Raw genomic sequence first — 11511 nt, 5'->3', positions numbered from 1 at the left:
ATCTATCTATCTATCTATCCCCAGTGTAAGCCAAGTGCAGATTTGAGTCGCGCATGCGTCACTTTGCGACAAGTAGCCTACAGGATGCTAAAGAGAGACTTCTGTAATGTCAATACAGTCAAAATGGACCTACTTAACCAAGTTGGTTCCCTGCTAGCTACAAGTTAGCGTCAAACACAACAAAGACTCTCAGTTGAACGGCGTTTTGAGTTAACGTTAGCAATAAAAAAAACATAGATAGCTACGTTTTTGAAATGACTCGCTAGCTTAGCTACAAGCTAGCAATCAAACACAACAAAGGCTGTCACTTGAATGGCGTTTTGAGTTAACGTTAGCAATAAAAAAAAACATAGATAGCTACAACGTTTTCGAAATGACTCGCTAGCTTAGCTACAAGCTAGCAATCAAACACAACAAAGGCTGTCAGTTGAATGGTGTGTTGAGCTAACGTTAGCAATCAAATAATCAAAGATATCAACGTTTTTGAAAGTATTTCCATCTTGTGTTATTGTTTGTAATGAGAAAAGTTTATTATTTCATGGATTTCACAAATTTCAGGCCTGTTGAGTCACACTTTCATCTCCGTTCCCTCTGCTCAACAGTACATTATGTGATTTACTCTATTGGTATTAAGAATTTGGTGTTGTAATTCTATATTTCTGTATTTAGAGGCATTTAACCTTTTGCGGGTTGAAGTTCAGCCACAGCAGATGTTTTGTTTTGCAACAGAATAGAATAAAAGCTCAAAAAGTTGGAAAGATGACGTTTGAAAAGAGCGTTGGTTGATGCTATTGATACGGAAGAACCAAGCTCCGAAGGCGATAGACTGAAATGCTTGTTCTGTGAATGCTAAGTAATTAAAAATATGTTTCTATAAGGAATAAGTTTTCCACAAACCAAGGGAAACACTGAGAATGAGTGATTAGGGTGTTAAAAAGGCCAGAGAGATAGAGTAACCCCGCACATAAATGACATCTACGCTCCCAGCCCTAAAAGGTATGGAGTTTTTTCTTTTCTCCAGCAGCAGTTGTCATTTCCCCGACTCAGCCTGCCTGCCTGGCTCTCTCGGCCTATTCTGGGCGAGGCGAGCCCGCCACCTACACATCCTGCAGGGGTGGAGAGAGGCATGTGGTCCTCCCAGCAACCCTGGGCCGGCTGACTGCCACTCCTCTGTTAGCTGGGCCTCCGCAGGGGCCTCGCATGCACATAGGAAGAGTCGAAAAACAAAGCCTCTACTTTTGACTTTTTCCCTCGAATTGTTAGGTGGCAAGCGACAAGTATTTGACACAGATGCGAGTGTTTTTCCGCGCGCCGTAAGGCTGGAGAGACATACTAATCTGACAGCCAAGTTTATACAGAAAAAGGGAATTAACGGGTCTTCTTCGAATGTGAAATCTGTCGAGAAACACTTAGACATTGGGCTGGTATGGCTTTGCCAGACCGTCCACACGCTGCGGAGCGGAGGAGGGTCTGGTTAGTCCACACAGGAATCCAAGATAAGAGAAAAAGTTTAGTGGCATTTCTTTAAAATAATCCCAAACGTCTTGGTCGGTGCTAAGTGCTCAATGGTGTTTTAAGCCCCGAACGTTGACTTCAAGGCACCTAACCAAGCCTAATCCAAGTGCCTGCTATGCAGCGCCGCCTGGAAGGCGACGTTGGGGGCTTAAAACACCAAACACAGTGCTAAGCTCTGCACAGCCTCTGCATAATAGCCTCGGGATGGAACTTGTTTTGGTGGAACACGGGTACGTTCTACAACTAAAATAGGGCTGCACGATATGAGGAAAATATGCGATATGTGATAATAGAGCAGGGCACTATATTGATAGACTAGACTAGATATCGTCTTGGATTTTGGATATCGTAACATGGCATAAGTGTTGTCTTTTGCTGGTTTTAAAGGCTAAAGTACAGAAAAGTGATGTCATTTCCAGACTGTTGTAACTGTTCTATTATTGGCATTTACCCACTTAGTCATTATAGCCACATTACTGATGATTATTTATCAAAAATCTCATTGTGTAAATATTTTGTGAAAGCACCAGTAGTCAACACCACAATATCGTTGTGGTGTTGATATCGAGGTATTTGGTCAACAATATCGTGACATTTGATTTTCTCCATATTGCCCAGTCCTGTGTGATAACATTGAATATCACGATAGGTATAAGAAATACAAAATGAGCCCTGGAAAAGGCAGCTATGTAATCTTTAACCCATGCACATACAAAGTGTCATTTGGTGTTTTTATCCCACACATAAATTAGCAATATTTTCAGGTTGAAACCTGAAAGGATGTAGATTACAAAGCAGGGTTAAAGCAGAAATATGAAAATTCCTACCTTTTACCATTTATTCCAAAAATTCAAACCTCTCCTGGCATTCTTGATCGAATTGAACACATTCACGCACCTGCTGAAGCCTGATTAACTGCAGTTATGAGCCTGCCAAGAATAATATGTACAAATATAAATAATGTACATGCTTCATAGAAGCATGCCTCTGTTTCAGTTAACAGGGCTCAGAAATCCATTTGATTTGAAATGTTGTATAGTTACAGCGAGCAGACAGGAGAGTGGGATTGATCTTCTCATCTAATTTCCTGCAAGAAAGTAAAGAAAAAGTATTTCCCCAAAATGTCAAAGATCACACACACAGCTGTAACAAGTCCAAATTTTGCTGTACGGTTTATAGTCTCGGAAAAAGTTGTCTCCCTCAGTCATATTAAGACAAAATATTTTTTTATGTTTTACTTTTTTTTAATACAAATTATAGTTTTGAATGAATCACAGGATTGGTTATATATCGCTGTCATGCCAACACATTTCTTCTAGCTTGTGTTGTCCTCCTGAGTACAAAACGGACAAAAAATTGCCATTTTTGTCCATTTTTCAGACTTTTTTTTAGTTTTCACTACCACCACCTTACTAGTTTTACTACTTTTTGGAATTCATGGTCAATAACCCTCATTTATATAGAATTGTACCTAATATTAGAGTTAAAAAAGCAGAAATTATTAATTATTTTGACTAGTGGTATTTCAATTGTAATTGCAAAGAGCGTTTTTGTGGTAATTTGGTTACAAAAAACATATTTCAACTGCCCTGCGTCCCTTTGCTGCATGTCATATCTCTCCCCCCCTCTCTCTCCCCTTTCATTTCTTCAGCTGTCCTGTCAAATAAAGACCTAAAATGCCCCCAAAAATTTAAGAAAATCTTTAAAAATATGTGCCAAATTGTACATATATATATACAGGAGTCTGTCCAGTAATCACTTCTATAAAATGTTTTATGATAATAAAGAGGTATTGTTTCCTTCATGGGCTGTGTATTTGTGTTACTACATTATCTGAGTAATCAAAAGATGTATCCTGAATTTTAATTTGTCTAAAAAAATTCAAACATAAAACATGTCTGAACCTGAGATATTGTTGTCTCATGTTATATTGTTCAGAGACAATTTATTGCACAGCACCATTTTGAATTGTTACAGCTTTATAATGATGTCAAAAACAATTGCCCATTAGACAATCATGTAATAGTTGTTACAGGTCTGATCACACAACACGCATCTTCTGCATATCTGTCCCGTTGTTAACCCGTTGTGTGTCCTTCCCCTCAGGTATGGCGGCGGTGTTGCCGAGAACCCTGGGTGAGCTGCAGCTCTACCGCATCCTGCAGCGGGCCAACCTGCTCTACTACTACGAGGCCTTCATCCAGCAGGGCGGCGACGACGTGCAGCAGCTGTGCGAGGCCGGCGAGGAGGAGTTCCTGGAGATCATGGCGCTCGTCGGCATGGCCAGCAAGCCGCTGCACGTGCGGCGCCTGCAGAAGGCGCTGCGCGACTGGGTCACCAACCCGGCCGTGTTCAACCAGCCGCTCACCTCGCTGCCCGTCTGCAGCATCCCCGTCTACAAGCTGCCCGAGGGCTCGCCCACGCTGCTCGGCGCCCAGGACCGATCCAACACCGCCAGCGTCAAGATGCCAAAAGCCAGCGCCGCCTGCTCCGACCCGGGGAAGCTGGACGTGGCGCGGGACAAAGTGTCGGCCGGGTCGCCCCTGCAGGGGGGCAGCGAGGCCCGATTCTGGTCGGGCCACAGCAACGACAGCGAACACAGCCTGTCGCCGTCGGACCTCGGCTCCCCGTCCTCGCCGAGAGACGCGCTGGAGGCTCTGGACGCCGCGGCGGTCCAGTCGGTCCTGGAGTGCGTGGACAGGATGGCGCCGGGGCTTCCCAAGACGGACTTAGCCGAGGTCAAAGAGCAGCTGAAGAACAACAAGAAGCTGGCAAAGATGATCGGACACATCTTCGAAATGAGCGACGACGAGCCGCGGCGGGAAGAGGAGATCCGAAAATACAGCGCCATCTACGGACGCTTTGACTCCAAGAGGAGGGACGGAAAACACCTGACGCTGCACGAGGTTGTCCACAGAACAATAATCACCACCCCGCAGCTTGACATTACGCGCTTAGAATGATCCTTTTGGTCCAAAATGTATTCATGTATTACTGTTTTAAAACAAATTCGAGTTTTGAATGAATCCCAGGATATATCTTTTGGTCGTTATGTGACCCAGATAATGTTATAACACGAATACATGCAGGAAACAAAACCCAGGGATTCCCCCAGAAAAGTTGTCGAGCCAGTTGGCAAGAACCAGGAATCAGGAAATTGAGAATTTAAAAAGCTATAAAAACAGATTGCATAGGGCCGCACTGAAGATTTGAAAAAATGACTAAGTCTAAGTTTCCAGCCGAGCCTCCCCCCTTAACTGTAGTTAAAAAATTTATTAAAAATACATAAACAAAATCATTTCCAGGGGCTTAGACCAGATGGGGGGCAACTTACACCCAATGGGTTGCTGCAAACATTTTTTCTAATTCAATATCGGTCAAAAATTTGATTTTGCCCAGTAATTGAAATAATAATAAAAATACATAGTACGACCAATAATAAACCTATATAATTGTAATTTGGCATATCTAGACAAAATCAAAAATTCCTAGTCATACGTCTTAAGACCTTACGACCTAATGTTAGCAATTTTTTGTGGTTAAACAAAGAAACTGTGGTTATGCACTCAATAAAAAATGACAATAATTACAGGCCTAGTCCCGTGCCTGATGAGTGGATTTCTCCCCAGGGATGCTTGAGGTTTACTCCTTTATGTCTGCCTGTGTGTGTGATGTGTAGCTGACGGTGAACGAGGCGGCGGCCCAGCTCTGCATGAGGGACATGGCTCTGCTGACGCGGCGGGACGAGCTGTTTGGACTCGCCCGGCAGATCTCCAGAGAGGTCACTTACAAATACACCTACCGCACCAGCAAGTGAGTAACACTGATCTAACTGATCGCTTCTATCTAGTGGTTGAATGAAACCAAGTACATGTACTCCAGTACTGTAGTGGTCTGTAGACCTTAGTGGTCCCCTAATACTGGATCTGAAGTCTCTTTTATATAGACCTTAGTGGTCCCCTAATACTGTATCCGAAGTCTCTTTTATATAGACCTTAGTGGTCCCCTAATACTGTATCTGAAGTCTCATTTATATAGGCCTTAGTGGTCCCTAATACTGTATCTGAAGTCTCTTTTATATAGACCTTAGTGGTCCCCTAATACTGTATCTGAAGTCTCTTTTATATAGACCTTAGTGGTCCCCTAATACTGTATCTGAGTCTCTTTCCCAAAATTCAGTCTTGGTGCAGAATTCCAGCCACTAGAGCCAGTCCCACAATGAGCTTTCCTTAGTATGTGCCATTTCTGAGTCTGTACCTTTTGAGGAGGGGGGCGGGGGGGCAAGGTGGAGGCTGGGGGTGTGGCCTTGACCAACTGCCACTTTGCTCGTTTGAAAGCCATGAGGTCTCTCTCTCATGGGTGGGCCAAATTCTCTGGGCGGGCAAAGCAGATAAAGGGGGAGGTAACCTTGCCCCTTATGACCTCATAAGGACCAATAGTCCCAATCGGCCCATTTGAGCTTTCATTTTTCTCAAAGGCAGAGCAGGATACCCAGGGCTCGGTTTACACCTATCACCATTTCTAGACACTGGGGGACAATAGGCAGGATGGGGGAAATCCTATTAATGTTAAAAAAAAACTCATAAAGGGACATTTTCATGCCATGGGACCTTTTAATCCTCCGTGTCCTCCTTGGCTACTAGCAACTGCGTGGAGGAGAGAGGAAGGGGGGCGCATGCGCAATCACGGAAGGCTTGTGTCATGTGGACGCACCAACAGTGTTGTTTGTCATCACTTAGAATACCTCATGGGGGCGACAGAAACCACAGACAGTAGCTTTAAGTCCAGATGTTGAGGTACTTGTACTTTACTTGAGTATTTTCTTTTCATGCCAGAGAAATATTCTACTTTTTACTCCAATGTACTCCAATCATCTGACAGCTTTAGTTACTTTACACGTTAAAATTTCTGCACATAAAACACATGTGATTTATAAAATCTGATATTTTATAATAAAGTAACCTAGCAACAATAAAACGGCCTACGGGTCCAGCTGAGATGATGAGACCATGAAACACACAGCTGGTGGGATCCTTCACGTTCTACAATGGGTTGCATTGAGTACTTTGACTTTAACTTTACAAAAAGGTTTCCTACTGGGGTGTCGGAGCAGGACAGCTGATTTCAGATCAACCATCCATTAGCTGTCCCGTTTAAAGTGCTAAAGTGTCTCTCCTGATGTTTCTGTGCAGGTCTCGCTGCGGAGACAGAGACGAGCCGTCCCCTAAAAGGATTAAAACAGAGGTAAGGTCAGCAGTGGCTCGCTGCGATTTTATAAATTGGATTCATTTATTTAACAGGGACAATGCACAGGACCTCAGCAGTACCAGAGTTTAGTAGTCGCTGGGCAGGAAACAGACAATTAGCTATACGCTAATTGGATGCAATTGGTCAAATCAATGTTATCGTGAGCAAATGAATTGCATTCCCGCTTAAATGAAACAAGCATTCTAGATTGAAAATATTTCCAATAAAACAGCTTATAGTCCAGAAAAATGCAGTTATTTGGTGATTGTTAAAAAAATCCTCAATTACGCAGCATGTTTTCTTTAAAGAGGCGAGATAGTTATGCAATTTTATGCGATGAAATTGCAGGAACTTGCAAAAATTGCGCTTTGACGACAAAGAGACTGTTTGTCTTGTTGCGTAATTATGTCACAATATAAGGTTCCCATGGCAACAGGGGAAAATGGCTGCTCTTGTGCGAAGTAAATGCAACGTTTTTCATCTTTCTGCTAAGATATTAAGACTTTTTTGCAACGATAATGCTGGGATTATAAAATGATGCACGCCACGCATTATTTTGCATGGAAATCTGCAATTAATGCGGCGGAAGTGCGGCGTATATGAAAAATATGGCCCCCGCATAAATATGCGGACTTTGGCTGATTGTGCATTGAATTATGCGATTGCAGAATCACGTTTTTCTGGTAGGACTGAATAGCAAACGGATCGTACCATTCACATCAAGCGAGGAAGACTAGCATGCTACGGTGCACTGCTCATTGTGCAATTATTCCCTCCTAGTTAAAAATAATAAGAATCATCATCACGCACCGGAGACACCAACTACCCCAGCTATTTTATCCCATGCCTTCTTATCACCTCCCCCACTCCACCAGCACTGATTATGCTCAGGTGAGAGAGAGAGAGAGAGAGAGAGAGAGAGAGAGAGAGAGAAAACAAGACACACACAGAGGGACATGTAACACCGCGTCATAGATCATTACCATAAAGTAGACCAACTTTTCTTCCTGGTCCCTCACCACGCCGAGGCTCCCATTGAAAATGAAGACTTCCTGTTACTTTAAAGCTCAAGTTAGCTACAACGCAGCTTATTACTAGTTTTACACTTCTCTTTTAGAATTTGTGGTTAGAAAAACAAAACTAATTTCCATGAAATTAGACCTAGTTTGTGAGTAAAATAAGCAGGAAAAGGTGCCAATCAAGCAGAGTGACACTGTTACTGCTGCTCGATTTTGATTTGTTTTTTGTTCTTCCTTATCTTAATAGCTAGATAATTAGGACGTAAAGTGGAGTAGTATTTCTATATTATTTAAAAGGGTGTGTTTAATGGATCTTGTTTGACTAATAAACCCAGGGGCTTCTACCGACCCCTTTCTGAATGGATCGAGTGTCACGTTGAAGTTTTTGGGTTTATACAGTACATTGCGCGTTTGTGTGTGTGTGTGTTTGTGTGTGTGTCCAGTGGAATTTCTGGCTGTAGAATCAGAAAAACTCCCAGAAACTCCAGTTTGGTTTGTCAGTTGTTTTCTTATCAAAAAGGAAAGTAAAATAATATATCTCTGACCTCACATTATCCTTATTCAAAGAAGTAGTATTTGTAATACTAGTGGCCGTAGTTGATTAATTCGCTTTACTAAGTAGTAGTTGTACAAGATTTTTAAACAGATACAAAAAAAGGATGTACATTATTATATTGGTACATACATACATTACTATTTCTGATACCGTGGTGGGAGAATTGTTGCCATGGCGGGCCGCCACTACAAATCAACATAGACGAAACACTGCAAAAAGAAAACTCCTCGTGTCATTTAACCCTCCAAAACTGTGTTTTACACGCGGGGGGGAACTAATGGGAACGTCTTTTCCGGCACCTTCAGGAGAACTTCTTCGACATCCAGGAGGCGCTGCAGGCCATCCACATGAGGCAGGAGATGCTGAGGGAGCAGCTGGCCTGCGCCAAGTCCAAGGGGGAAGAAACCGTCGGGCGGAATCTGCAGGTAGGCAGACTCCGACTCGCCACCTGAACGACAAGATCCAGGGGCATGAGGGGAAAAAACCCTGGCGACTGTACCAGCTGATATATGGGTCTGATAGCATTTCATTAAATCGGCATAGGACCTAACAGGATGTGAGTGTTTCTGGGACTTCCTGTTCAGACTGAAGACGGCTGGAAAAGGCAACAACTGTGATCGGTCCGCTAGGCCGTGGCTTGGTAGCGTTGCACCCCCCCCCCCGACTCATTTCCTGGTTCTCCTTCTCCATAGACAACATAATAACCAATGAGCGGGTAGACTTTTCCTGCCACACATGTCCCACCTTGGTCAGAAAACACAGGGGAGACACTTAGTTTCTCTCCCTATGTCTCCAGTGTCTCGGCTCCGCTCCGAAGCTAATCGCCGCCACTCTCTCATCTGCTTCAGAACACACTCGCCACACACACACACACATGCACACGCCAACCCTGCTATTCTTTTAAAAAGACCGCCACACGCACCTACGCACAAGTATAACCTTCCGGCCACTAATGTAGGCTGCGGCCAAAGCTCTGCACGGAGCCTCCGCAGAACCATAATCCCTCTTAATGCTGACACGATTGTCCTCCATCTGCCGTGTTTTCTCCCTGCAACAGACACGGCGACACATTTCCATGTCAGCAGATGTTTGTGGCTGCAGCAGGATCCAGTTTGAACCCAGTAATGTCCTGTATTGGTTTCCAATGCCTCCGCCGCTGCGGCTTGTTCCTAATTAGAGCCGGAGTGTAGGAGGAGGAGAGCCTTTATGATAACTCATTACCGAGAAAAACATGTTCATGTCAAGGGTGTGTGGAAAAACACACGCTCTTTCACTTCATGTCTAATACCACTACACTTGTCATTTCGATGTGATTTCTCAGAAGAAGAAGAGATGCTGTGGCTGAAAAGCGGCGTTCAGGGGCCTTTAGCTTTTGTTATTGACGCAAAACGCAGAACTTGGTCGGGACTCTTGGCGTCACTTTTTGACTGTCTGGGTCGGGACGTATGTTTAACCCTTGTGTTGTCTTCAGGTGAAATTTGACCCGTTGTCTAAATGTCTAAATCAGAAACATGTGAAAATATATAGGATTTCCCAAAAATAACACGGATCATTCTATACAACGTGCTTTGCAAGTACAACAAAAATCTCTACTTTCATTGAATTTTTCTGTTTTATTCTATTTTTTAGCATTTGAAAAAAAAAATTTGAAACAGTATCTCAACTGAACGTAGACATGTGCCATTTTGTGATTGTCCTTCCTTTAATATTAGTCTAAAAAAATCATAATGTCTGCTTTTTAACTCAACAACTAGGTATACTCTCCTATAAATGAGGTTTATTGACCATGAATTCTAAAAATAAGTGTAGATCTAGTAATGAGTTTGGGTCAGGGGTGTCTTTACATGGTAGGGGAAAAGAAGCGTTAAAGGGTTAACTGACACGCGAGACAAGAACGGGACACGAATCCTGGTTTTCTGCGAGAAAGTCCTGTGTTGTTTGACCCATCCAGCCCTCCTCCACCAACCATGGATTTCAGTCTTCCATACTACTCTCTATCTTTTCTTTCTCATAATAATAATAACTACGTCATCTTACAGCGCCGCGGTGGAGTTACTGCTCCGCCCGGTGCGTTCCATACAGACGCTAAAGGGGTTTATGCATCTGTAATACTTTAAGAACATGGTCCCGATGATGCTTACGTACTTTTACATGAGCAACATTTTCAACGCAGGACTTTTACTTATAACAGAGAGTTTTGACAGTGTGGAGTGTTTTTCGAGATCGCAATATGGACTAGTGCAATATCCAACTTTTACATTTTTCATATTTTTTATTTAAATTAGAACAATGATACAGAAATTATCATACCGTCCAATATTGTGAATCATATCGCAATATCAGTCAAATCACAATTAGATATTTTGCTCATATCGTGCAGCACTAGTGTGGCATTAGTCCTTTTTACTTAATTAAAGGATTTTTTTATTTTTTTTATTTAACCTTTATTTAACCAGGAAAATCCCATTGAGATTACTAATCTCTTTTTCAAGGGAGTCCTGGCCAAGACAGCGGCACAGATCACAAACATTCCATACATTACAGACAATTTCATAACATCATTAAACTATTTAAAACATTTACAGACCATAGATTTCATTTCAACTTTGAGCAAGAGTTTAAATGACCAATTGCAACCACTTCCTTCAATTTCCAGAACTTTTGTAAATTGTTCCAGTTGTGGGGGCAGAATAGTGAAATGCCCCAACTTCTGTGCGGACACTGGTACAGACAGTAGCAGTAAGTCTTGTGACGTAAAGAATACAGTCTATCCGCTTTGGTTGAATATATTCACACGATATGAGGGTGGGGGGGGGGGGGGGGGGGTAATAGTTCTTCCCCCACTGGCTGCTTGTGATTCTTAACGTAGGTTGTTTGTGTCCATCAGATGCAGCTGGAGCGTCTTCTGGCCCGGCAGATGGAGATCCTGCAGGACGCCGCCGTCCAGGAGCGCCTCCAGGCTCTGGACTGGAGGATCCCCCCCGCCGCCTTAAAGTACCTCAGCGATGCCCAGAACACCAACGGAGCCGACGCCAGCAGAGACAGCCAAGGTAGGGCATGAGACAGGACATGGATTGATTGAAATGTAATTCGATCATAGATCCCACCGGGGGGGAAACAACTATCCGCTCTCCATTGACGTGTACTACGTGAAGGCTTCCTCCTCGTCAACTC

At 43.2% G+C, this 11511-nt stretch overlaps 1 protein-coding gene and 1 long non-coding RNA gene across 5 annotated transcripts in view; one reads left to right on the top strand and one right to left on the bottom strand.

The window, feature by feature from the left end:
- LOC116674032 (NGFI-A-binding protein 1) overlaps window positions 1–11511 on the top strand; it is a 27122-nt gene that overhangs the window by 10154 nt on the left and 5457 nt on the right. For 3 of the 4 annotated variants that reach the window (XM_032506521.1, XM_032506523.1, XM_032506522.1), the window contains 5 exons: window positions 3622–4421; window positions 5195–5328; window positions 6708–6759; window positions 8643–8762; window positions 11225–11387. In XM_032506521.1, coding sequence (XP_032362412.1) covers window positions 3622–4421; window positions 5195–5328; window positions 6708–6759; window positions 8643–8762; window positions 11225–11387 — 1269 coding nt within the window. The remainder of the gene's footprint in view (window positions 1–3621; window positions 4422–5194; window positions 5329–6707; window positions 6760–8642; window positions 8763–11224; window positions 11388–11511) is intronic. The other variant, XM_032506524.1, reaches the window with a different exon arrangement.
- LOC116674093 (uncharacterized) overlaps window positions 7037–11511 on the bottom strand; it is a 15972-nt gene continuing 11497 nt past the window's right edge. Inside the window, exons 2-3 of the long non-coding RNA XR_004327967.1 lie at window positions 9317–9321; window positions 7037–7128 (exon numbers count right to left, since the gene is read on the bottom strand). This is a non-coding gene — a long non-coding RNA (uncharacterized LOC116674093). The remainder of the gene's footprint in view (window positions 7129–9316; window positions 9322–11511) is intronic.

This window comes from Etheostoma spectabile, chromosome 24, assembly GCF_008692095.1.
Source record: "Etheostoma spectabile isolate EspeVRDwgs_2016 chromosome 24, UIUC_Espe_1.0, whole genome shotgun sequence".
NCBI classification, from domain to species: domain Eukaryota; kingdom Metazoa; phylum Chordata; class Actinopteri; order Perciformes; family Percidae; genus Etheostoma; species Etheostoma spectabile.
This window is presented reverse-complemented; position numbering and strand designations above follow the sequence as displayed.